The 27,885-nt window shown below is 38.6% G+C and overlaps 1 protein-coding gene and 1 pseudogene across 3 annotated transcripts; one reads left to right on the top strand and one right to left on the bottom strand.

The window, feature by feature from the left end:
- The first annotated feature begins 351 nt into the window (after window positions 1–351).
- LOC103480596 (prostaglandin D2 receptor 2-like) lies at window positions 352–17,415 on the top strand. Of its 3 annotated transcripts, none has more exons than XM_008435607.2 (3): window positions 352–384; window positions 12,455–12,532; window positions 15,142–17,415. In XM_008435607.2, the coding sequence occupies exon 3, from the start codon at window positions 15,179–15,181 to the stop codon at window positions 16,310–16,312; it is 1,134 nt and encodes a 377-aa protein (XP_008433829.1). In that variant the 5' UTR covers window positions 352–384; window positions 12,455–12,532; window positions 15,142–15,178; the 3' UTR covers window positions 16,313–17,415. The 3 variants fall into 3 exon arrangements, with proteins under 3 accessions (XP_008433829.1, XP_008433828.1, XP_017165756.1); XM_008435606.2 differs by lacking the exon at window positions 352–384 and adding an exon at window positions 5,094–5,852; XM_017310267.1 differs by lacking the exons at window positions 352–384; window positions 12,455–12,532 and adding an exon at window positions 5,094–5,852.
- Window positions 17,416–18,699: 1,284 nt separating this feature from the next.
- LOC103480594 (G-protein coupled receptor 4-like) lies at window positions 18,700–24,023 on the bottom strand (annotated as a pseudogene).
- Between the last annotated feature and the right edge of the window lie 3,862 nt (window positions 24,024–27,885).

Here is a 27,885-nt window from a genome sequence, read left to right as displayed (position 1 = left end):
TTTTTTCTTAATACTTCATTAAAGAAATGCATATTTTATAATATGTTTGGTGAAATACAGTTATTTTGTCATTTAATTTTAAACAAGCATTTTAATAAATGAACTGCAGGTTTAGAGATCCAACAGAAACTCGACGTCTCATTTTCTCGTAAACAATATGTACAAAAAAAGTTGTCTATGTTGATGTAGGGTATCTGTCTTCATTTGTCCTAAGCAGAAAACTGAGCATTTGATTGTTGGTTTTTGTAAAATGCACTCAAGTTTTCCAAGATATGATTTAGGGAACTGAAACTAGAGCCAATACGGCTGATTGAGAAAGGAAATCTGTCTACAGATGGTCCTTTTCCTCTATTGGGTCATAAGCTCACACTGCTGAAACGAACGGTAGGTGAAAACTTTGCTTTCTCTCAAAAAGTATTTTACATTTATTCACAGCTGACGGGTTTTATTAGCTTATCAAACGGAGGATCTGCTGCTGTTAATGCTGTTAATTTAAATTAATATCTGGCATACTGTACATTCAGCCTTCAGTCTCTGTGTTTCATAGTATCTAAGTAAAACAGTGAAACTCTTGAACATCTTAAAAACGTGTTGCATTGACAGATTATTTCACTGAAAATAAGACATTTTCTCCTGTTTTGAGTGAAATAATTTGCTAATGCAATTTTTTTTTCATCAATATTAAGGATTTATTGACTCTTAACAACTATCTAGTTGAAAAGTTACATATATGTTACTTTTGTCTTATTTCAAGTGAACTAAGATGTCTGCACTGGAATCTAAGCCAGAAATACTTGGTAATATTTTGGTTTTTTTGCAGTGGGTTAATATTGGGAAACTGCTTGAAGTGAAAAATGATACATCAGGTGCAGCGGTTATGAATTTAATCTCCTCATCTTCACTTGTGAAATAATTCCCATTGGGAATTTGAATCTAAGTCAGAAAAACTTTGGTAATAAGAAGTTTGCATATTTAGAGACGTTAAACTGTAATAAAGTGCAACAAAAAAAGATTTTGCACCAAGTTACAGTTGTGTAATTAATTAAATTAGACTACTAAATGAAGTAATTTTAGAATATTACATATTTAAACTGCCACAAACAAACTAGTCTACGTCCTACAACAGGGTGTCCAACGTTTTTTCATTGTTAAGTCAAAAGAACGTGCAGGCCAATAAAATAATAATAATAAAAACTAAAATTAGGCAAATAGTTACCCAGTTTTGACGGAAACTGATGTTTGATCCAGGATGTAGAAAGGATATTTGCATGTTTGCTATATTGAAAGAAATTTGCACAAATTTATTTTCACTTGAAAAACGGGATCAAAATGCCTTCTATATTTAATCAAGTTTAATAAATTAAATAAAAGCTTATTTGGGTTCAGAAAAGTCAGTATTTCAGTAAAACTGTCTGGATAAAGGTAGAGTGCCTTCTCCGGGTCAGGGGGGTCGTCCTGCCTCAAGTGGAGGAGTTTAAGTATCTGGGGATCTTGTTCACGAATGAGGGAAGAAGGGAGCGGGAGATCGACAGGCGGATTGGGGCAGCGTCTACTGTGAAGCGGGCGCTGTACCGGTCCGTCGTGGTGAAGAGAGAGCTGAGCCAAAAAGCGAAGCTCTCGATTTACCGGTCGATCTACGTTCCCACCCTCATCTATGGTCATGAGCTTTGGGTCATGACCGAAAGAACGAGATCACGGGTACAAGCGGCCGAAATGGGTTTCCTCCGCAGGGTGGCTGGGCTCTCCCTTAGAGATAGGGTGAGAAGCTCGGTCATCCGGGAGGGGCTCAGAGTAGAGCCGCTGCTCCTCCACGTCGAGAGGAGCCAGTTAAGGTGGCTCGGGCATCTGGTAAGGATGCCTCCTGGACGCCTCCCTGGTGAGGTGTTCCGGGCACGTCCCACCGGGAGGAGGCCTCGGGGAAGACCCAGGACACGCTGGAGGGATTACGTCTCTCGGCTGGCCTGGGAACGCCTTGGGATTCCCCCGGAGGAGCTGGAAGAAGTGGCTGGGGAGAGGGAAGTCTGGGCCTCCCTTCTGAAGCTGCTGCCCCCGCGACCCGACCCCGGATAAGCGGAAGAAAATGGATGGATGGATGGATGGATGTCTGGATAAACATGGTTAAAATATTAGTTTTAATTAGTTTTGTGTCATTATGTTGGTGATGATGATATTCTGAGTAAAACTCTCCATCTGCATCGGCCACGTCTGCAGGACGGATCAGTAGAACCACAAACGAATCAATCCAAGGGCCACAAATGGCCCCCACGCCGCAGTTTGGACTCCCATCTCCTTCTACCTTTCCTGCCGTTTAACATCAGCAGTCAGTTCATTTTTATTTCACTTAAAAAATCACAACCAAAAGAACATTTAGTGTATTTTATGAGATTTGGGCCAGCGGGTTGCAGCTGCAGTGAGGTTTACGTCATCACAGCTTCAGGTGTTGCTCTGCAGTTCACTGGAACACAAGATAACGCTGCAGAAATGATTGCTCAAACAACTGGACAAGAAGAAAAAGAGGAAATGAGCAACTTCTTCTGAAATCGTTTTTGATGTTATAATAATAATTCTGAAAAGTGATGACACATCTTATCTGAGATGCAGTTCTTAACGCAGCAAAGAAAACACCTGAACAAGAAACGCTTTCTATGAACCAAGTTTATTTGTGTAGCACGTTTCAGAAACAACAGTTCAAAGAGCTTAAACATGAAAATATACAAATAACCCAATTATGAAGTAAGTAAACATGCTTTGTGGAATAATCGATGAACATCAAATATATTGATTAATGTTTCATTTATGATGATCAAAATCGGCTCTAATCAGGTGGGTGCTAGATTTAAAGGAACTCAGTGTTTCGGCTGTCTTACAGTTTTCTGGAAGTTTGTTCCAGATTTGTGGTGCATAGAAGCTGAATGCTGCTTCTGCATGTTTGGTTCTGGTTCTGGCGATGCAGAGCAGACCAGAACCAGAAGACCTGAGGGGTCTGGAAGGTTGCTATGACAACATCAGATCCGTACTGTGTTGTCTGTACTGAGCCGTTCAGAACTAACAGTATTTTAAAGTCTATTCTCTGAGCTACAGGGAGCCAGTGAGGGTGATGAGGTGCTCTAACTTCCTGGTTTTAGTCAGAACTCCAGCAGCAGCATCTGGATCTGAGTTATTTTTTTTTTAGACGTTGTTGCAGTGATCAGTGCGACTAAAGAGAAAAGCATGGATGAGTTTCTCTAGATCTTTCTGAGACATCAGTCCTCTAATCCTGATGTTCTTCAGGCGACAGAAGGCCGACTTTGTAGCCGTTTTTATGTGGCTCTGGAGGTTTCCAGCTGTGATAACTGGATCTGTGTGCTGACTAGATCAGGGCCTTCAAACTCATTTTCATTCTGGCCCATATCAAAAATCTGAATGTTTTTAAAGGGCCGGCTGTGCCAGAATATATTGATACAACTAATTAATCTGTTAAAATATCAATAAATAGGTTATTGATGTCCTTTGGAGAGGGCCACATAAAAAGCTTCGGGCCTTGAGTTTGACACATGCGCTTTAAATTGTTCCTCTTTAAGTCCAAAGATAACATCAGTTCTGTTTTTGTTGAGGTAAAAAAAATGTATGGCACCTCATTTTCAGCGCTTGAGAGGCTTCGTTTCCCCTGGTGGCATTGTAACGTAGAGCTGCGTATCATCTGCGTAGTTTGATTACTTTTTACTTCTGCTGGAGTAAAAATAGATCGAAGTGGTGCTACGCCTCCCTCAGTGATTCTCAGAAACGTTCGACAAACTGCTGCTAAGGATCACGGCATTAGTGAAAAGCCTTAGTCACAATTCATAGTGAGAATGAAAGAAGGTTCTGTGAAATGCTTCCTGTGTAAAACTTAGAGGAGATTTGTTTGTTTTAACTCTGCTAAGTCTGCGGTGGTCTGCATGATGTGCTGATGGTTTCTTATTCAAACTTCAGCTCTCTGGGGAACTCCTATTTGAATAGCAGGAAAAAGCAAGTGAACGTTTCTTACTTTTCCTGTGAGCAGGTCAAGGTTGGATAAGATTTGCTCTCTGCGTGTTTATATACTGCTCAAAAAAATAAAGGGAACACTTAAACAACACAATATAACTCCAAGTAAATCAAACTTCTGTGAAATCAAACTGTCCACTTAGGAAGCAACACTGATTGACCCGACGAGGGTCAATCAGTGTTGCACAAGTTGTTCAGACCTGTGAATGCGCAAGAGAAAGAGTTTTCCCTTGTGCATTTAGTGAGGACCAGTTAAAATCTTAGGTAAGTCTCTATTTTTTTTTCCTCTGAAACATGCAGATATATAAAGCTGGAAGTTCAGTTTAAATATGGAGAGTCATGTTTCCTCAGGGTTAAAGCATGACTAAACCATTTGGGTTGCTTTTACTATCTGGAAGTAAAGAAGAGCAGAAGTGAGACGTGTTTCCGCTTCGCACCACTCTCTCTTTGTAGTGACTGGCGTTCTCCAGTGAAAACCAAGTGCTTTTTTTTCCTCTTTTTTGATCATCTTACAGCTCACCTCCACCTGTGAACAGCGATTTAAAGTTAGAACTAAACAATTATAAAAATGAGGGTAGTTTTGTATGAAAATGGAAACCTAAAGATGAACTTTTCATGATGCCACAGTTAATAGAAACGGACATTTGGTATATATGTGTCGTCACATGTTCAGACACACACGTGGTTAATTTGAGAACATTACGGAGTGCTTTCTGCAGCATCTTTCTTTTAATATAAACTTTATTTAGAAAGTGATAATGTGCAGCTAAAACATAAATGCCACCAATTGATTTGCTGTACCAGATTATAGCATAAACTGATTCGTATCTTCAGTCTCTGCAGGTTACAAACATACAGCTCAAATCGTGGTAGTGGCGTTCGCCATGTCTTCTATCGTGTTACCAAATCATGGCATGTCATCATGCAAGCTGCGACGAATATCATGGAAGAAAACTTATTTGGTTGCGAATTAAAAAAAAAAAATGCTTATCAATAAATTAAGCATGCAATATTTTAATGAAACAAAGTGGGAACTTTTTTTGACAGTTTCCTAACCCTTTTCAGTTATTTAAGTACTTTCTTCAAATAAATGCTTCTTCTGTTATCCAGGTTTAAAACAATCAGTATGCTCTATTTTTTTCTTTTTAAATATAAACTTGCTGGACTTTCATTTACTATGAAATTAAAATTAAAACAACTAGAATGCCAAATTTGTAGCGTTCTTGAGCTACAAATTTCAATGGCCGCACAGAATTGTTCCAAGCTCCACAAATGGCCCCCAACCCTCACTTTGGACACCATGATGACTGAGTAAAAGTCATCTAGAAAGAATATAACAAACGCCGACAGGAAAGGGGGACAAATGCTAATTCTCTGATCAATTAAAACGACCAATTAAGAAGAATTTTTATCCAAAATATGAGAATGTCAAATCAAGCAGGTGTAACAGACAGGGAGAGATGGAGGCAGATTGGTTGCTGTGGCGCCCCCTGGGGGTAGCAACCGAGTCAAACGTAAAGTGCGGTCATTAAACATTTGCACCGAAATTAGAGTTAAAGAGCTGAACGTCTCAGCCTGAAACAGCAGAAATAATGATTTCTGCATCAATCTCTCCCGACATTCCTCACGCCTCTCCGGGCAGGAAGATCGCCTCTTATCTATGAATCAACTGATGGAAATACGTGGAAAAAAAAACTTTGTTTTCCCCTCGTTTTCCCTTCAGCAGAACTTTTATTTGGATGATCAGCAAGTTTTGAGGAAACGCCTGTTTTTTTACACGAACCCGCAGACAGTCTGAAGCGGAAAGACCCGAGTCCTGAAACTTTCATCACACAAGAGTTTTTCCAGTAAGTAAAACTTTTAACTTGCTACATCCGAGGGGACATTTGAGGTTTAGCTTGGCTTTATTTGCGCTACACGCCAAATAGCTCATATTTGCAGCTGTTTTGATTTTACTGCTGGTATTTTTTTTTCTGCTTGGTAATAATCTCACGGCCATCAAACGTTGTGAAAGACGCTGAAATGAGCTCTGCAGTTGTTGACTCCGTTTCTTCAAATCTCGGCTGTCTCTGGTGGAGTTTGCGTGTTTTCTCCCTTCATGCGTGTCACCGTGACATCCTTCCACATTCCTCTGTGTAACCGTGTGCGCAGCTTTCTGCAGTGGTGGCTCTCTGATAAATGAGGGCCAACGGGGGGCCCCACATTCNGTAATTAGTGTATTGGTGTTATTTTGAATTTAGCACCCCAGAAACAAATACAAAAATCTACTATGGGGTGTTTGTTTATTTATTACCAGAATATAAAAATGTACATTTATATGAAAAACACACTTGTAATGAGAAAAACTTCAGTAAATAGAAAATACAATTAATCACCAATCAACTTTATCTGTATATCACATTTTGGCAACAAAGCAGTTAAGTTGCTCTGTTGAAAAGCTATACAAACATACGGTCACCAATTGAGAAACCAGTAACAAATATTATATTTTGCTGACTGCCATCATCAAAATCATCAACAACCATCAAATATGTTTGTCAATGTTACATTTAATATGGTTGAAAAGCAAATCTAAACACTACAAGTGGCGTCAAGAAGCTTTGTAGCTGACAGCCATCTTGGTAGGTACCGTAACTCACTGTCATGGCGGTTGCTAACATATTATTTTTGCTCATTCTCTCTTTCTTAATACATTAAGTAGAATAGAATAAATAACCCCGAACAGATCTATGGTTCCCATTAGGCAGTTGATGCCAGATAATAGCTGTAACAGAGTTGACATTAATTTAACAGTTAAAAAAAGACATTGCAAAATTAAACATGAAACTCTGCATACTATTAAATGTGTCACAAATGTACTGTACTTCAAAACATCATAGCTGCTTAAAAGAAAACAGACCAGTTTCCAACGGCAACAGAAAACAGGGGGAGGAGCTGTCGGTTACTGGTTGCTATGGTAACCACCAACTGCCAAAAGCAGCGTTAACAGATACAGCAATAAAAGGATAAAATAACTTCTTGACTCATCAAAAATCAGTTTGAAGAGTAAATAAACCAATTTGGACAAACTTCACATGTGTAATAATGTTTTTAAATAAACCCTGTTACAGATGGATGGGTGTTTTTTAAAACGTCTCCACATGAGGAGCTAATAAAGTTGCTTTATTTAAAGTCGGAGTAAGTGCAGCTGCTTCGCTGTGCTGGAGGAGAAGACCAAAGTTCAACAGCCTGCAGACAGTCACAGTGTACTGAGAAGAGAAATTAAAGGGTAGTGGCTAATTCCCCTTCTGCATTGTGTAAGAGCACTTACAGTCAGCAAGTGCTGCAGTTTAGACCCCAAAATAAACTGCTGCACGCCTCAAAGCAGAAGTAAAGCCTTCACATTTTCTTTCTCATTAACACTTAATTAATATACTTATGACACTTATCCAAAAGAAAGTAAAATAATCTACATTTGGAAGAAAACGGTATTTCAGAAAGGCATCAGTCCAAGTGGTGTCAATACACCAACCCAACAGCAGGTGGCAGTGTGATTCCCACACCACATGAATGCAGTTTGAGTTTATCCAACCCAAAAGGTTGTGTTTTTTTTTTTTTTACCAACAGTTATAATGTTAGGGACTGTTGGTACTCGTCTGTGATCATGAAGATGCCTTGCTGGACCTCATGTTTTCTAACTTCTTGCGACACAACATGAGCCATTGTTCAACGGAGAAATGTCATCATCGAGTCTGCTTGTTTTTAACCGACCGCAAGTCATTAGCCGCAGTAGTGCTTTCAGATTACACCACAAAGCCATTGTTTGAGCAGCCTCTATCAAAAATGCACATCGTTGGAAAACTAGCCTGTGCACCGGTGAACGTGAGGACTGGACGCTGGCTTCATCTCTGTCTTAAATACTCGGAGGCGGTTGTGTTGGATGTCCTTTTCAGTTTCCCTCTTACTCTGGTACACCTTCACACGTTATGTGGCTTCCTGTTTGCGATGCGTAACCATAGCAACGGGGTGGTTTACAACTCTTCCGTCCATCATAACGGGCAACGTGAGATCGTTGGCCAACAAGATGGATGAACTCCAAGCCCTGACAAGAACTCGGCAAGAATATAGGGGAATTCAGTGTAACTTGCTTCACTGAGACAGAATCACATCCCCTACTCCAGCATCCCTCTGAAAGTTTGCATCCATATTATCTACCAACAGAGTTCAGCAGTATTATTTTGGCAGCTGTTTACATCCCACCCTCAGATAATGCACGTGATGTCATCTGTTGCTAAGCTACAGACACAGCATCTCAATGCATTTGTGGTGATATCTGGTGATTTTTATCATAACCCACTCTCTGCTACACTGCCAACGTTTCATCAGTTTGTGAGCTGATTTACCAGAGAGTTTGATTTATGAAAATATCAAGGATTCATAGATCTCCAAAGCAAGATCTCCTCAGGGAAAATCTCTGCTCAGAATGTAAACACCTTGTTCAGAGGCAATCTGCAACAAAAAGAACTGCAAGAAAAAGTTCACAGGAAGCTGAAGGAGCCCTGCAGTTTTATTTTGAGGCCACGGACTGGATCGCTCTTTGCCAGCCACACAGAGAGGACATTAATGCCTCCCTAATAACAAACACTAAATCATTAGTAAAAGAACTGTTAAATGAGAAAGAGAGTGAGACAGAGAGGAGTAAACAGGAGGTGCTCAAAGTCAAGAAAGGGAAGAAGGTGCAGGATAAACTACAGAGAACCGGGCGGTCAGGGATGAAGGAGATCTCAGGCTTCAAGCAAACGAGCTGAAAACATTCCTCACTAAGTTCAATTCAGGAATGAGCTCATCATCCTCCTCTTCCTCTCGCAGCCAAACAGACATCTTACCCTCCTGCGACCCTCAGCTTTCCTGTCAAACCTCAGATGTTTTATCTTCTGCCTCCTGATTTGTCTTCAACCGCATCAGGAGACGCTGCTGCTCTCTTTGCCCTGAAGGACCTTTTGAGTTCTTTCTTTACACCATAACTGAATTAATTTATCACACATTTAATCTAAAGTAACTTCCGGATGCTAAATAATATTCAATCATTGATGCAAAGTAAATGGTAGAGGTATCAAAGACACACTTCTTTGGAAATTCACAACTAAACCAGAAAACTACACAGCTCAAGTTATGCAGCTGAAATTAAAACCCCTTTTTAAATAGATTTTAATCATTTTATTTGATCTTCTATAAACCAGACATTTTTGTGGGTTTGGGTGCATTTTGTCACACAGAAAGCAGAACTCAAAAACAACCAAACCAACACTCATATTGCTCCTGTTTGGTGTATAGACATTAGCTTCTGCATCGGAAATGTCACAACCGACAGAGCAAATTATGACTATAACAGTGCGGACGCTGAAACAGGCCTTTAGGCCTAAATGGATGCAGCCGAGTCTGAATATAGTCCTATACGTACAATGAATTTAAAATTAAATCAAAGAGCGTGTTTATTAAAAGGCTAATGCTTTGTGTTGCACCTAGCATTTAGCATTATCATAACATTTTTATTTAGCAGTAAAAATCTCACCCAAGTACTTTTTAAAATCTTTCCATCTGCATTAACTGTCTGTGCAGCTGAGCCACATTTGTACCATTCTTGACTTGCAGGCTGATTAGCTGCCAGCCAGACTCTAGCTGTTAAAGTCACTCTGGTTAGCTTTTAGCCTAAATTTGATTAGCTGTTAGCTTGACTTTGATTAGCTGCTAGTCTAATTCAGATTAACAGTTTGGCTCCAATTACAAGTTATCTTGAATGTGATTAGCTATTAGCTTGACCCTTATTTGCTGTAAACTTCACTCTGATTAACTGCTAGCCTGGCTTTTATTATCAGTTAACCTGACTTAATCTGACTCTGATTAGCTGTTAGCTTGATTCTGATTTACGGTCAACTTCACTCTGGTTAATGTTTCTCTTAGGATGTGCCTGAAGAGTCTTTTAAAATATACTTTTGTTAAATACAGTATCAGTTGAAATACAAATAAATGTTTAATCTTAGCTGATATAAAAAAAATCACATTACTCCATATGTACACACATCGATAAATGGAGCAACATGGGATTTAGTGTTTTCCAAGGATAATCAAACTACTCTTCCCAACCAACCTACAGTTGCCAAGTATACTTTTAGTAATGTACTCATTGCTACGAGCTACACCAAGTTTCGAAACAAAACCTCACAAAAACTGTTAAACCATAACTTAAAGGGTAAAACGCAGAAGTGCACTGAGAAGTGCTCCTTTGAGAAAGTGGTGACCCGGTCCAGTCCCTGTGGAGCTCCCATTTAGCAACTTATAGATAAATCAAATACTGAATTCATTCTTCAGCATGTCAGTCAGCTCCTGAGAAACCCTGTTGTAAATTTTAAAAGCAGTCAGGTAATGATAGAACGTAAAGATGCCAAATTTAGCAAGAAAAAGGCAGCAAAGATGCTTAAACCGTAACGGCCTGGTGAATCAAAACCAGTTCAATCCTATTACATGCTAACCAGAAACCTGAGCTACTCATCAGTTCTTCAGCAGAAACTTTGCATTCTTGCAAATACACGACTCAAGTAACGCCTTCAGTGATGCATCAGCACTCAGGTTGATAAACAAATTTCTGTGGTTGAATATTTTCTGACATCAGCATTATTGTAGCATTGCTCGTCTCACACACATTGCCTCAATTCTGTTTTCACCAGTTCAGAACTGGAACGTGTTAGGTGGGAAAGCAACCCATTCAATTTCTGCACATATCCATGCAGTGAGTTTTTAAACAAACCCTTGACTTTTGCACAGAAAAGGTCAAGAGTAAATTAAGTAAACTTTTGAGCAACTTCAGAAGAGAAGTTGCTCAAAAGAGAACAAAACCCTGAGATCAGTATCAACAGGAAGTGGAATTAGTGTGAAGCATATTCTTAAAAAATACTTTGAGTTTCTTCTTACACCCATCATGCTTCAGCTCGACCAGTTCTAGTTTCTTCTTAAATGTCTTTGACTCTTGGCTCCACGTCTTCTGTGACGATTTTGTTCCTCTTGAGGTTTTTAGACTTCCTATTGCTTTACTTAAATACACCCCTGCGAGTGTCAGTAGCTGCATCACTCTCCAGCAGGCGCTGCAGCACACACAGCTCACCGGTGAGGTATTTTAATTACATTTTTTACCTGCATGATGCGACTCTTTCCTCCCCACTTGTATATGAACAAACAAAAACCTTCTTATTTTTTATTTGCAGTATTTAGAATGCATATTTTTCCTCCTCCTTATTTGTGTTCGAAAGAATTTTGCAATATTTTTATCTGTTATTATTTTTTGACTTTTTGTCAGGCACTCTTACAGACAGCTAAAAATGTTTTCTACTGTGCATATAGCAATAAAAGGTTGAACTTGAACACTTATGTGAAAACAAAACGGGATGACAGCTAAATATTCGTCCTGGTGTTAATAGGCCTTAAATTTTAAAAATGCATCCTGGAAAAGAGGCTATATTATACATTTATTTATTTATTTGAACATACAAAATATGAAAAACAGGAAAAAAATAAATGCCAGTTTAACATAAATTGTTCGAATAGAGCAGGTGGAAAATACAAACTCTTATGATTTCCTGCCCCTCCGACTCATTTATGAGGATAATCTCTATTTATTTCAGTTAATTGTAGTCCAGACTTACGTTTTTTTGTGTTTTTATCTTTTTACGCTATAATAATAGCAACATAATTTGCAGTCTGATCTGTTCAACTAATATATTTTTTGTAAATATCTTCTCCTTGATATTCCAATGTGTGCTAACAGGAAGTCTTTAAGATAAAATGCGATGTTGTAATATAAATTGTATTTCTTACTTTGTGGTGTGCCTGATACAAAGCCTTGTTATGCTGTGAATAATTATTCAGAGGTTGTGGGCGAAGTGAGAGATGAACATGTGAAGAGGTAGGGAACCAGGAACTAATGAATCTCTCAGCTGCAGAGGATGTGCAGCCAGAGTAAAGCTGCAGATAAAACATGCAGGAGAGGAATGCATCATGCATTTTATCCTGGCAGACATCTGCTGTCTGGTTTATCGCAGCTGGTTATTTTCACTTTTTAAGGAGGCACCTTCAGGGAAGCTATAGAAAAATATCCAAACATTTAAAATAAAAAAAACAACTTGAGTTGAATACAAAACCACGTCCGTAAGAAAAAAAAAAGTGTTACTTTTCTTCCTCTCCCCAACCACTTTTGTCTATCAAATATAGTCGTAAATAAACTGAGGCTTGTGTTTTCGACCCCACAGATTGTGAGCAGCCTGCAAGGCATTGTTCGTTTCTACAGAAAATAAGCCTCTTCCAAAAGCTGAGACTAAAAAAATAAAAACTAAATGTTGTGGTTTGTAGAGATACTGATTAACCACAGGCGTCGAGTTTTAACTGAGCGAACATCACAGCTTATGTTTTATCTTCACAGCGATTGGATCAGCCCTCTTCCTCACTCGGCCCAACCCAGATGAGCTCCTGATACCACAAATTAATTCATTTTTACTCTGTAAGTATCACTAAATTAATGAGCTTACAAAGAACACAAACAGCATTCAGTACATTTTTTCAATTGTGGGTCATTTATAGCAACAAACATTATTATTTTTATTATCATTTCTTAATTCTGACCCAAAGTTCTCCGTTATTCATCGGGTTATTTTGGCAGATGCTATTTCCTGTCCATGTTTTATTTGTGGAAAGTTAGGATCAGGCCAACAGAGCAGCTTGTGAAACACCAAGCTGAAGGTCAAACATAATCTGAAATTAAGAACAGATAACGTCTCTGAGGTCATTCCTGTGGTTTCTATGCCTTAACCACACCTGTGCCTCGCTTTGTTTTAGTAACTGAAGCTATGGAATAAATTTGGTAGCATTTATTCGAAGGGTTGTGTATAAGACTGACATAATATTGTCATAAATATGAAATAAAACCAGTTATGAACATGAAGGAGTCTTTATGATCGGTTATGACAGTTGTCAGGAAGTGTCAACTGGTAAATAATGACACTTTTAATGCAAGTTTTAGTACAACTTGGCTTTAAAAAGTCATTATTTATCGAGTCACACATCATGACAACAGACACAAACATTCATGTTTTAACATGTGTTATGTCATGTTTATTACAGTGTTATTTCAGTTCCCTTTGGGATTAATAAAGTATCTTTGAATTTCAATTTGTCATGTCAGTTTTATGCACGCCCCTTTAATAAATAAAGAGTTACCACATATCTTATATACATGTGAGGTTTTCCCTGTCATTTCTACCAGCAAAGCAGGATTTTATGTTTCTGATCAGGTTTTGTAACTAATGACCTTCTTACTGGTCATTGATGTTTTAAATTAAAACTAAAAACAGTTCAAACACTTTTAAAACGCATGTTAAACTCACTAAAAAGAAAAGTGACAGCAGAAGCGTGAAGTGAGAAAAAACACCCATTTCTTTTACACCTCTGTGTCAGTTCAGTTATGAGGAAATTAATTAATCAAACAGCAACTTTGAGGTTGTTGAAGCAATTTGTGATTATTTTTATTTACTTTTTATCATTTTGTGCTGAATTGCTTCCAGAGTCTGGTAGTAACTTACATTTACTCAATTACATTTATTTGAGTAAGTTTTTTGGGGAAAAAAATTTACTTTCAGGAATATTTTTACTACACTGTAATTTTTACTTTTACTTGAGTAATTTTATTATAAAGTATTTCTGCTCTTTCTTGAATAAAATTTCTGGATTTTCTTCCCACTGAATGAAAATCAAACATGTATCAACCAAAAATCCACCAGAAACAGACACACACCTGCAGTTTTTGTTAAAGTTTCATATGTTTTATATTTAAAGAAAATGATCTGGAAACATTTTATTTTGCTGATTTTGTTATTTTTTATTACTTATATGAATTATTGTAATTTTGATCTTTAAAGTACCAAAATTTCCACTTAACTTTATATTTTGGTCCATCTAATTATGTAACTTTTTAAATATTAAATGATTGATAATTTGATCAGTTACTCAGTACTTGAGTAAAGTTTTTACCCAATACTTGAGTAATTTCTTGGACGGCTACTTTTTACTCTTACTTCAGTAAAAATATGTTGAAGTAGTACTACTTTTACTGGCATACATTTTTTTGGATACTCCACGTCGGACTGTTCTTATTTCTAAATTAACTCAATAGTAGATAGTCATAGCAAAAAAAGAGTGCACCCTCTTTCAGTTTTAGAGTTTAGAGCTTCAGGGGGTAGCTCTACAGCAATGCATTCTGGGTATAGAAACATGTGACCTTGGTGATACAGAACTTTTATGTTTTTATTGTATTATTAATATCTATAGAACAGTGATTCTTAACCTTTGTTGAGGTACCGAACCCACCAGATTCATATGCGCATTCACTGAACCTTTCTGTAGTGATAAATAAAATGATTTTTTTTCCAAATTCAAGACATTTGACCCAACTAGACTCTATACTCTACAATGAACTCTGGTCTCTCTACAAGCCTCTTGGTTCGGTTGAAGTGAACTCTGGTGCGGTTCAAAGGCTTTTGGAGTGGTTTCTAAGTTGGCTGGACACCGCTCTGAAACCAGAAAACTATAGAGCAGGGCTTTATGGGTAAATACAACCAAAACAAACACTTGAGTCTAGTGACAGCAGGAGAATTGACTTCTGGTCTTTTACCAAATACAAGAGAGAAACCCCACAACAGCTAAAATCTGATGTTACTCTGTTTGTTTACATTTTGTGAAGAAGGACGTTTCTCTCGGTGTCTTCGTCTGAGGCTTTTGTGTCGTTTTGTTCAGTGCTTCTTGGTGCAGCACCACCACAGGTGACAGGAAAATCAGGTTGCTCAAAGTGTAGCGTGAAAGTGAACCGCAGCAGATGAAAATGTAACAAATGTTGGAATTTTGGTCCCCAATCCAATGGAGTCTACTGGATTATCAGGTGTAAAAACACACTTAGCTTGGCAGAAGACAATGGATGTATTTTTACCACAACTGTAAATCTAAAACTTGTATGGATTGTATTTAAAAGTAATGCAAGTTGGGGGTTTTTGTCACATAATATATTGCTTAAACTATGTGATCACTTCTCATGATTAATTACTTGTGTTTTTATTTTAGAGTTCTTGAAAATTCCAAGCAATCTCTGCCTTCCAAGATGGACGTGACCTGCCTTCCTTCCAACAACTCTTTTGTGCCAAGCCAAACATGTTACGCACAAAACCTGACCTCAATGAATATTTTTAACGCCTCTTTCATTGGAATCGTGTCTGTCATCGGCATCTTGGAGAACCTTCTCATCCTGGCAGTAGTGGGCTTCCGTGTCAGTCGCTCCATCATCAGCATCTGGATACTGAACCTGGCAGCGTCGGACCTCCTGGCCACATTTACCTTGCCCTTCTACACTCTCTACCATGCCCTGGGAAACAGCTGGATCCTGGGTTCGACCTTCTGCCGCATCTATTCCTCCGTCTTCTTCTTCAACATGTTTGTCAGCGCCTTCCTGCTAGCCGCCATTTCTCTTGACCGCTGCCTGGTGGTGGTGCGACCCGTCTGGGCTCAGAACTACCGAAGCACACAGCTGGTAGGGAAGGTTTGTTGTGTGCTTTGGGCCTTAGCTGTTCTCCTCACTATCCCTTTCTTTATGTTCCGTGACGTCATTCCCCTTGGAAAAGGCAAGTGTCTGTGCTACTACGATTACTCCCTGTATCTCCCAAGTGAAACCTTTGACCTTAAAGCTCTATGTAGGCAGCGCAAAGTGGGTTTGGCTTTTATGAAGCTCTTTTTTGCCTTCCTGATTCCTTTCGCAATTATCATTCTCAGCTATGTCGCTGTGAATTCCAGCTTAGCACAAAGAGGTTGTCGCAGACCTTTCCGATTTGTTCGACTCGTGATAGCCGTGGTGGTGACCTTTGTCCTTTGCTGGGCTCCGTACCACCTTTTCATTATCATAGAAGTGATGTCTCCCAAAAACAGTTCTGCGCAGAAAGTGGCAACCAAAGTCCTTCCGATCTCAGCAACGATTGGCTTCCTCAACAGTGTCCTCAACCCCATCCTGTACGTCTTCAGCTGCCCTGACTTGTGTCGTAAAATCAAGCATTCCCTCGGAGCGGTCATGGAGAGCGTCCTTGCCGAGGATCTGGCCGAGTTGGCACGGCGTCGCAGCACCGTTCGCAGCTCCATCAGCAACTCTGAATATTCCATGAAGAAGAAATACTCAGTTTCTACGTCAAGTCCGAAAGATGGTGATTCAGGACAGGCGGAAAGTCTCAGCAACTCGGCTGAGATCTGAAATGTGAATTTTTAAAGATGAAAAGAAGAAGCCACTCAATCTAGGCAACATACTGCACCTGATCTCAGCATCTGTTTCAGAAAACAACGATCTATGACGGACTTGCCATCTTTCAGTTGTTAAAGTTTCTTTCAACAAGCCAGACTTTCTTGGAATCTCTTGGATCTTAAACCAGCAAGGTCTTTCTTTAGACTGGCTGCTTTTTCACCCATCTTTAGCACAGTTTCTTGCAATTTTCCTCAGAAATGTTGACTGTAGTGCCTCTTAACTATGAATCAAGGCGCTGAAACTCCAGGATCGGCCCTGTCGTTTCAACAAACGACAGAGAACTTCGAAATGAACCAACAGGTATTCTACGTTTTATGACTCTAAGGGAGAGTTCAGACACCCTGCAGAGAAAAATTACTGTAGATGCTTGTGTCTGTATTTCGTTCTTTAAGTCTCGACCAAGATGTCGTGACCATTGAGGAGGATAGGAACGTAGATTGACCTGTAAACTTCACAACGCCACACCAATCCACCTATTTGTCTTCTGCTCTGTTCCCTTATACTCATTCTTGTATAATGATCTGAAATATGTTAGGGACAAAAAAAGACAAAAAAAAAAAAATACAAAAATACATTTCGAGTGACTAATTACTATTTGTGATGTTTGAAAACATTTTAATCGCTATAGATGTGTGGAGTTTTTACTTTTGTACTTTTTATTGTTAAAAAAAAAGTTTTTTTGATACTTAATGGTTCCTCCAGTCTTGTACAGGATGTACTTACATCTTTCATTATTATTGTACTGAAGAGAAACAAGCATCATGCAATTTCCTCATTTTGTTTTGAATGTTTATTATTCATGGCTTGCTGAGTCAAAACGACCATGTGGTGTTTTTTTTGTTTTTTTAGTCATTATAGATCTTATCAGTGGTTGCAGGTGCTTATGCAATTGATTTATTTTCCAGGAAGTGTCTCTCAAATACATTGACTTTTTTGTAATGCATGGCTCAGAATCTGCTTTTAAATCTGCATCATTTTGTATGCATGTATGTTTTTTATCATAAAAAGAAAAAATATAAATATATGCTGTAAAAAAATAAAAAAAGAGGAAAACAGCTATGTGTTTCAATTAGAGATGATTCATTTTCTACATGAGTTTTATGAAAACGACTTTCATTCTGATGTTTTTCACTGTGGGAGGAAATCAGAGTACATGGAGAAAACAGACATTTCCTCAGAGCTGAGATTGATGCCGCCGTGTTGCTGCAAGGCGATACAACCAATAACAGCATAACATTTCTGTTTTTAAGTGTACTTAAAACAACTGGAAACCAAAACATTTTAACTTTAAAATAAATTGGGCAGCAGAACCATATCAGCAAGTTCACCTCTTATGCCAGCAAAATATCCTGAAAGTTTTTGAGTGGTCTAGTCAGAGTTTTAATGTGGTGTATCCTTAAAGCTGCAGTATTTAACATTTATAATATATATATAAAAAATTTTTTTTTACATATTTGTTGAAACTGTCTATGTGGTGACAGTAGGACACAGATAATCAGTTAAACAATCAAGCCTCTGCCTTCTCTAAGTAGAAACAACCAATCAGAGCCTGAAGGCGGGTCTTGGCGCTGTCAATCAATCTTGTGAAGCTCTACTGCAGCTTTTCTCTGTCAGCAGATCTTGTTATGAATGCTAGGCTAGTTAGCATGACGCCAGTTAAACAGTTTTCCTGTAATGGTAGTTGTTTCTCCACCACTAGCACATTTAGCAGTGAATACTTGAGTTTGACTGACAGCACTAAGCCCCTCCTCCTGGCTCTGATTGGTTGCTTTCGATGCATTTCTTCAGACAGCAGTAGTAGGTCATGGAGGAGGTGGAGGAGATCGTTCTTTTCACAGATTATCTCTCATAGCAAACTGTCATGACATGGTGAAAGTTTAAACAAATACAAAATATACTGCTCAAAAAAATAAAGGGAACACTTAAACAACACAATATAACTCCAAGTAAATCAAACTTCTGTGAAATCAAACTGTCCACTTAGGAAGCAACACTGATTGACCCGACGAGGGTCCCCGTTGTCAATCAGTGTTGCTTCCTAAGTGGACAGTTTGATTTCACAGAAGTTTGATTTACTTGGAGTTATATTGTGTTGTTTAAGTGTTCCCTTTATTTTTTTGAGCAGTGTATATATATNAAATAAAGGGAACACTTAAACAACACAATATAACTCCAAGTAAATCAAACTTCTGTGAAATCAAACTGTCCACTTAGGAAGCAACACTGATTGACMCGACGAGGGTCCCCGTTGTCAATCAGTGTTGCTTCCTAAGTGGACAGTTTGATTTCACAGAAGTTTGATTTACTTGGAGTTATATTGTGTTGTTTAAGTGTTCCCTTTATTTTTTTGAGCAGTGTATATATATTTATGAAAGTTTCATACTGTAGCTTAAAAAAAAATCCTCCAATCAAGTCAAAAGCAGATCTGCTGCCTAAATAAATGTGTTGGAGGTACAAATTGAAACAAAATCCTTCCACAAATCTGTACTTTACAGGAGCAAATTCGTGTTTTCATTGGGAAACTGGAACAGCAGCAGTTTTCCACTAGATGGCGCCGTTGCTCTGATATTACACCTGTTCAGTCCGGTTTAGATTGTCACAAAGTTGTTGTCTGTTTTCATTCTCCCTCTGTTTGTCCAGGTGACATCTGGTGCTCATGCTCATGTTTTTATGGCCTTTTTGTCCTCTTCTCAGGCAGGGTAGCGACCTCTGCAGCTCTAGTCGAGCGTCAGAGCAGAGGAAAATGTAAAACAGGGGATCCAGTAAAGTGTTGAGGCTGGTCAGGCCGTAGCACAGGCGGTAAACGTAGAAAATGGACTGCTCAAATGGACACGGCTCGTCGGTCCCCAAAAGGGACACAAACCTGTATCCGCCTACCAGATGGTAGGGTCCAAAGACTACAATAAAGTTGAATGTTATCACGACCAGGATGCCAACAATTTTGTAGCGCTCGTGGTTGGAGAGAGACGGAGACCGGCGTAGTGTCACCCCGATGTGAGCTGAGGTGTAGCTGGGGGGGAAGGAGAGGTTCAGATCAGGCATGAACCTGCTTGTTTAAATGCATAAAATATACACCTACGACAGTGTAGAAAAACAGAGTTTCTAAAGTCAAAAAATTTAGACTTTTTGAAATTTTCTGAGTTTGAAAAGTTGAAGACTATCAAAATTTGACTTAAAAATGAAAATTTGTAAGACTATTATAAAAATTAGGTTTTTTTTTAACAGAGAAGAGGCTCAGAAATGTTCTTGTTTTTTCCATCCATCCATTTTCTTGACACCCTTGTCCCTTAGTGGGGCCGGGAGGGTTGCTGGTGCCCATCTCCAGCTAACGTTTCGAGCGAGAGGCGGGGTCACACTGGACAGGTCGCCAGTCTGTCGCAGAGCAACACAGAGACACACAACCCTTCACACCTAGGGGCAATTTAGACAGACCAATTAACATAACAGTCATGTTTTTGGAGTGTGGGAGGAAACCGGAGAACCCGGAGAAAACCCACACATGCACAGGGAGAACATGCAAACTCCATGCAGAAAGACCGGGGCTGGGAATCAAACCCAGAACCTTCTTGCTGCAAGACAAGAGCTCTACCAACTGCTCCACTGTGCAGCCATTCTTGTTTTTTTTTTCTATACATTTTCTGAGATTACTAATCAAAAAATTTCTGAATTTCTTCTAGCAAATTTTCAATTTCTCAAATCCAGAAATTTTCTTGTTTTTTCTATAAAATGTTAATCTACAATGGCCTGTCATACAAAACAGCAAAATTTCTTCAGGTGCAGAGTGAAACAAACAAACCAAAACATTTATTTGTCATTCTTATGTCATTTTGTTTATTTTCTTTGTTACTATTGCTAATGTGTGTATTTTCAAAAATGGATTTCAATTTGCTGTTTTGACTGAATGGAAAAAGAAACATTTCTTGTGGATTTATCTTAATATTAGAGTGTTAAATACTTGAGGTGCAAATAAAATCATATATTATTTGCCTAAATGTCTATAGATTTCAGTTTTGTGTAAACACAGTAGAAATGTGTTAAAAACAAAGTAGAAGAAGTTTTCTGGGTTCTGTTTGCTGAGATTGCGCAGCTCTCTAAGTAGCGGTTAGCATAACCGAGCAGTTAGCTCTGCTATAAGTAGCTCTATTGTCCCTCATTGCTTATCAGTTACATTGTCTCTGCATAGCTCTGTGTATGATTGTTTAGTAATTAGCTTAAAAAGAATGTTTCTGTTAGTTATTGAACTATAAGCAGGTGTTAGCTTGTATCTGCTTAGCTTGAATAGCTGTTAGCTTGTCGTCCCTGAGCTAGCTGCGCGACAACAGAGTAGCGGTTAGCTTGACTATGGGTCGATTTTGGCTTAGTTTAAATAGCAGTATGCTTGACTCTGAATAGCCATTAGCTTGGCTGCAAGAAGATTAGAAAAATAGTGTACTTGTGGAGGAACGTAGCTTTTAATTTCCTATTTTATGTGGCTACTGAAGGACATCTAACGGCCAGATGTGGCCTACAAGCAATTCAATTAATTTACAAAGTGAGTGCTGCTGTCTTCTGCATGTAAGATGACTGATCATTACTATTTCACACAGTTGAAAAAACAAACTTATGCATCAAATTAGGACTGGGAAATAAATCTATTATTAAATAATCAAATATTTGGCTTTAAAATATTTAATTTTGGGGTTTGGGTTTGATGTCAGCACACCTAGGTGTTGATAAGAGTGTTTTGCAGCTTTATTTATTTAAAACTAATAATTCAACTCACTATGACAGAATATTAGGGCCAGGGCAGGATAAGATTTATTACTTTTAAATACAAGAATAAAGTCATAATATAGAAGTAAAAAAAATCTGCCAGTGGAACTAGCACTTTTTATCAATATTCAACAATTACTGACTTAAAACAAGCGCTTACATCTTGCTGAAAAGTTATTTATTAGTTTAGGCTTATTGAAGAGATATTTGCTATGACGGAGAATTAGGACCATACAAAAAAAAGAACAAGATAATAAAATTAAAATAATAAAATTGTGTGGTGATAGTCTTATGAAAATAAAATCATACTAGCATGACCTTATACTCCTATGAAGTCACTCTTTATAGTAGTAACTTTATACTACTATACTTTATGACTTTACAGAGAATAAAGTCATTAAAGTGATAGTAGTGGCAGCTTGAAGTGACCCAATTCCAATTCTGTGACCTGAATCCAATCTTTTCACTACAGTCTGAACAACAAGTCAGATTTTTTTCAAATGCGACCCAGGCCACTTGGATATCCGATATGTTTCCGATCTTTTCAAATGTGAAATAAATCTGTTCGTCCAGGTCACATTCATCTGACCTGAACGTCAGTGATACTCGACAAACGTCACTATCCTGCATCCTTATGCGTGTTAGCGGGAAGAATAACAACAACCATGGTGGGCTGTACGGGGGATTAAGTTACTGTGCTGCTCCGGTCGAACAACATAAAAATCGTAAGCTATGCTCCACTGTTAGCATCCATGTTTACTTCTGCAAAAACTGAGCCCTTCTGTTTTTATGGCGGTTTGTGAAACACTGAGCACGCTCTGTGATGTTATTGCGCCCTCTACTGCGCATGCGGGACACTTTCAGGTCTTTTGCAGTTCACACTGGAGATCACATATAAGCCGCATATATTTGGAAGTGTGAACGGCCACGGCAAATCGGGATTGGGTCACTTCGGGCTGCAGTCCATAAGAAACATGTGAAAACTCACTGTTACCATAACTAGAAGTACCAACTTACCCCAGAATGGTACATGGCAGCAGAAAGCCCAGAATCACAGTGATGATCTTAAAGTGAGCGTATCTGGGACTGACCGGGTACTTCTCCAGACACAGCCGCCGCTCAGAGTCAAACACGGACGGCAGCAACCCGCTCAGGCAGAACAGGAAGGTGAGGATCCACACGGCCACTCCCAGCGCCGCCGCCACCTTCACCGTCCGCACCCTGCGGCTGCTCAGCGGGTACACGATGGCCAGGCAGCGGTCCATGGCAATCAGACACAGGAACATCACGCTGGCGTAGACGTTGACGTAAAACACGTATCCGACCAGCTCGCAGGTGAGCCGGCCGTAGGGCCAGCGGTGGGCGCCCTGCAGGTAGAGGATCCACAGGGGCAAGGTGAGCAGCTGGAGGAGGTCCGACAGCAGCAGGTTGAGGATGTAAACGAGCTGGCAGCCCCCGCCGCCCGAGCGACCGAGGTGGTACAAGCCCCAGAGAGACAGCAGGTTGCTGGGCAGGCCCAAGGAGAAGATGACACTGTAGACACAGGTCAGGGCAAAGACGTCCGTGTCCAGAGGGAGGCTGCAGGTGTCATTGGACATGTCTCTGCTGGTTAAGGTCCGGACATGGGACGCTGGAGACAACGACGCACTCACTCAAGGCAGAAGGCTGATTAATACATTCATGTTGAAATGTTCATAAATCCACCCAGCAGAGGAAAAAAAACATCTTCAAAAAGCCTCCTGGATCCATCCATAAACAAAAAAAACCTGCAAAGAGGACAGAGTGAGCACTACACTGCAAAAACACAACCTATTATCATTCTTTCCCAGTGTAAATTCACTTAAACCAGGACAAAAACTTACAGGTAATTTTCCCGTAAGAAATAGGAGCTTGTTTTCAGTCAGTTTCATATTATTGACTCATATAAGCAGATTTATACAATTATTGTCAAACTATATGCAAAAACAAAATCTTGCCTGTATTTTTCTGGTTTCTAGTATGAATACACTTAAAATAAGACATTAACTAAAAGGTAATGTAATATTTTAATATTGATGAAAAAGTACCAACTCCACTGGCAGATTTCTGCACTTATAACCAGCATTTGTCAAACTATCTATACTGCAAAAACACAAATCTTACTTTTTGTTTTAAGTGCAAACATCTTAGTACACTTGAAATAACACAAAATTAACTTAGATGTAACTTTTCAGCATGATATATAAGTTTATTTTCAGCCAATAATTGTTTAATATTGCTGAAAAATTGCTAGTACTAGTACTTTTTTTAATCAATATTGAACAATTACGGACCTAAATCAAGCTCCTACATCTTACTGAAAAGTTACTTGTAAATTGATTTTGTCCTATTTTAAGTGTAAAAAGATTTTTGCACTAGAAACTAGACTGTTGTGTTTTTGCAGTGCAATAAGTGTATAATTAAATCTTCCAGTGGAATTAGTACTTTTTCATTAATATTCAAGCATTATTTGTATATTAGTTTCATCCCATTTTAAGTGCATTTACGCTGGAAACTAGACAAAAAAAATGGTAAAAATTGTGTTTGTTTTGCAGTGTGGATAGTTTGATACTTGCAGGTGCATGAAAATAAATAAATATCAATAGTTTCCACTCACCTCCCACAGCTCCGTGTCAGAGTCTGAGTCCTGCACTCTGCAGATGGGTGACCTGAGCCGGAGAAAGGCTGGGAACACGATGTCTCGCCGGGGCCTTGTCTATTCTGTGATCGCTTCCTCCAGAGGAAGCTCACTTCTTCAGATTTAAAGGCAACATCCTGAGGCAGGAGAACGCCTTTCTGCCACAGAACAAAAACATACGCTCGCTCTATTTTTCTCTGCCACCCTGTAGTCACAATCACCAAAGGTGGACCGCCGAGACATCCTGACCTCACTGCAAAAGCACAAAATCTTACCAAGCATTTTTGGCGTAGCTTCTAGTACAAATATCTTAGTATACTTGAAATAAGACAAAAATAAAAAAAATAAGTTCTGTTTTATAGTCTCTTGTTGCTTTAAATCCAAATGTGCTGCTGCTGGCCACGCCCCCACACTCAGTGATTACACTCGCACGTAAGTGTATCTGCGGGAGTGGAAACTCAGATGCACAATTATACAACTGTATAATCATCTTTGAAAAGCAGAAGTGGAGCCTCCTGCGCAACCAACAAGAATGCAGCAAGTGGTTTCTGAATAAGTCAACAACAAAACACTTGGCTTTTCCAACAGTCATTGTACAGTGAAACCAGGTGACCAAACATGTTGGAGCTCAGCTGGGGTTGCTAGGTAACGGCACGGTGCCTGTTGATTGTGACAGTTGAGGCGTTTTTTGAAACGGCTCATTTTCCAGACATCAAAACACATTAACTTATTGCCAATAAACCACTGTGTGCTTCTTTATAGCGCCGATGCTGCTTTTCGAAGCAGCTGAGACTCAAATGCAAGTACAAAATATGCAAAATGTGAATTGTGTGTGATAAGGTCCCAAATTTTTTTTTACTTAAAACAAGCTCTAATTTCTTGCTGAAAAGTTACTTAAAAGATAATTTTGTTTAATTCTAAATATGTGAAGATATTTTAGTGCAAATATTTTCACATATAGTGAAAATAGTTTCTATTTGCAATAGAAACTAGATAAAAATACTTAATTTTGTGTTTGCAGTGATACTTCAAAATAAAATTATTCCATTTTATTATTACTTCATAATAAAATTACTCAAGTAAAAGTAAAAAGTACTAAATAAAATTTAAAAAACTCCTAAAACCTATTCAGGTAAATGTAAGTAGTTACTACCCAATTCTGAACGATGAAACGTAGAAAAATGAAGCTGTGGTGTGTTTGTGTAAAAGTCAAACCTCAGAAATAGATTAAAGTTCAGCATCCTTCAGAACAAAGTAGTAATTATTAATCTTTTTAACCCAAATACAGAGTTTTGTAGACATTGGGTGAGCTATATTTCTGTCCTGAGTATTTTTTCTCACCAAAAGGAGGAAAAACCTCCCAGACAATTGAAATTGTTTGAGTGGAGAATGGATTTATTGAGACAATAAGTGTGCGGCTGTATTTTTACCACACAGTTTCAAAGGGAGCAGGGCCATTCAGATTGCTTCCTTCTAAATGTCACAGATCTCTGATTTATTGAACAACCCCAGTTGGTACCCAGGGAGCCGAAAGTCCTGTGAGACTTTTCGACCCGTCTCCAGCTCACTCTGTTCCCCGGTGCGAACCTCACTTAGCCTGCAGTCGGAAATAAACACGATTAAACAGGAAGCCACCTGAATGTGACCTCTTCCTCGAGTCCAACCCGGCGCGGCGACAGCGAGACAAACCGTTTCTAGTAGTTTATTTAAATATGGGAGGTACTTCTGCCAAAGTTGATTTTGTTTAAAATCTTCAGTTATCTTCAGAATGAATGAATCATTAACAACATGTTTTATCTTCGTTCTTGGACTTCCGATTAGACTTTTGAATAACTCTTTTATTGTATTTACTCCATTTTTATTGTATTTTTTCAACAGTTGCTGCCACGTTGTACTTATATTTATAATTAATTCATATAGATAGCATTTAAGTCCGTCTGTCCCTTCATAAACCTGTACGAACTTGAGCGATGTAAACAAATTCATCACTAATTATCTTCTCCTGACCTGATCTGACTTTAAAATTAGATGCGTTCATGTCTAAAAGCTGAGCAAACTGAGGTCAGAAAGCTGAGTTTTGCCTGAATTAGGAGCAAACAGTCTGATTTCCTGGAATATTAGGGATAACAATGGATCTCAATAACTTGTTTATAATTGGCCATCTCCAGTTTTTAAACACCAGAAAGACTAATCATTGCACGGGAACATATAACACACAAAGGTTTCCTGTTATTCTCAGGATTTATTTAAAACAACCAAAGATAATTTCATTTTAGCTGAGAAAGGAAGGAGAATCAACAGAAGGAACTATTAATAATTACAATGATTGATAATCAAACTTACCACACAATGATTAAATAAGTAAATAAAAAAAACCAAACACAATAAGATTTACAATTTATTTTCTATATTTACACTTACAAAGTAAATAGTTCAATAATGAGCAAATGGACATTCAAAACACAATTTAATTAAATTTACTGATCCCTCAGGAATCTAATGAGATGTTATGGCTTAATGTTGAGCTCAAAGTTTTCATCTAAATCTAAGGATGGTAAAGACAAAATCAGGACTCGCCTTAATAGATTTCTCCAGATGTGAGGCTGTTATAGTAACATCTCTTGTCTGAATTTAAAAATCTCTGGACTAGTCGCTGTTTTAGTCGAAAAAAAGTCACATCATTAGAAGGTTCTTTAATTTGGATTCAAAATCAGGTTGGATGTGAAAGGAACAGTGGTGGCACACTGCTGCTAACATGCTAATAGTGGAGTTAGTTGTTTGTTTAGCCCTTTTTTGCTAACAGCACTATTAGCATACCCTAAATTAATTTTTCCAAATAACTTTACTTGGCTGTTTTGTGTTGCCCTGCAACAGACTGGKGACCTGTCCAGGGTGAACCCCGCCTCTCGCCCGAAACGATAGCTGGAGATAGGCACCAGCAACCMTCCCGACCCCACTGAGGGACAAGGGTGTTAAGAAAATGGATGGATGGATGGATGGATGGCTGTTTTGTAAACTTTCATTTGATTTAAGTTTGACATCTGTGCTGAAGCTTTGATTGTTGACTGCTAAGCATTCTCCAAGTAGCTAGAAATTTATATTTGTGCTCTTATTTTGAAATAGTTGAAGACTGTTGAGGCAGCAGTTCCATTTCCTGTCCTCATGTTCACCTGTGATGAAGTGCAAATGGGTTAAACCAGGAGCAGCAATACTCAACTTTGAGTCTGATCCATGAGTGAAAGTTCTCTTCTAATAACAAATGTGACCTTGTTGAAGATAATATACCAAGTTATAACACGGTGTTTCGTAGATATAAGGTGGATATTATTAGATATGCTTGAATTTAGCAGTTTAGCATTAGCTTCTTCCATGTACTATGTTGATATTCTGCTTGAGCATTAGCAGTGCTAATGTTTATGGTTAAGTGCTTTAGGATTAGTGAAACTAACATTTTAGTTAATTATGATAGTGGACATACATCTGGAATAAATTGAGAAAATGTGTCTATTAGAAATTAAAAAGATTAGACAAAAAGTGATGTAGCATGGTGCTAAGACATTATACCAAGCAGAAGGAAAAGGGTGTATTAAAAGCTTAAGTAATATTAGCCAGGAGCTGGTTAGTTCGTGCTGATAAATCAATCAGAAGCAAACTTGGTCTAAGACAAAAAATAAATTTTACATCCAATAAAATTTATTCTGTTTTTTTTCCTGAATCACATTCTTCAAAAATATCAACAATTTCTCCATCTAGACACAATTCTGTCATAACAGTGTCAACTTTCACATTCAGTACTTGAAACACATAATCGTTCACAACACAACAGTCCAATACACAACGGGTTCATATCCAAGATATACTAAACATGGAATACTTCACTACTTGCTGAATAAAAATATTAACTTGGAAAAAATATGTTTAGATATCTCAGTGCAGGGAAATGTTTGTCTCTCCCAGTTTCCATGAGGGAGTGTCTTTGACTAATTACTCTGGTTTGATCTTCTTGCTGGACCTCTTGCAGCAGAGTAACCTACAGACAAAGATGAAACCCCAGATGGAGGTTCCAGTTATGGCCAATACAAAGACCGCTACATCCAGGCAGAAGTAGGAATACCAA

Source organism: Poecilia reticulata, linkage group LG18 (assembly GCF_000633615.1).
Source record: "Poecilia reticulata strain Guanapo linkage group LG18, Guppy_female_1.0+MT, whole genome shotgun sequence".
In the NCBI taxonomy this organism is placed as follows: Eukaryota; Metazoa; Chordata; class Actinopteri; order Cyprinodontiformes; family Poeciliidae; genus Poecilia; species Poecilia reticulata.
Note: the sequence above shows the minus strand (reverse complement) of the source record. Positions and strands in the feature narration are given on the sequence as shown.

What these genes read in the sequence shown, in the direction of transcription:
- LOC103480596 (XM_008435607.2), top strand. Translation starts at nt 15,179, where the DNA reads ATGGACGTGACCTGCCTTCCTTCCAACAACTCTTTTGTGCCAAGCCAA.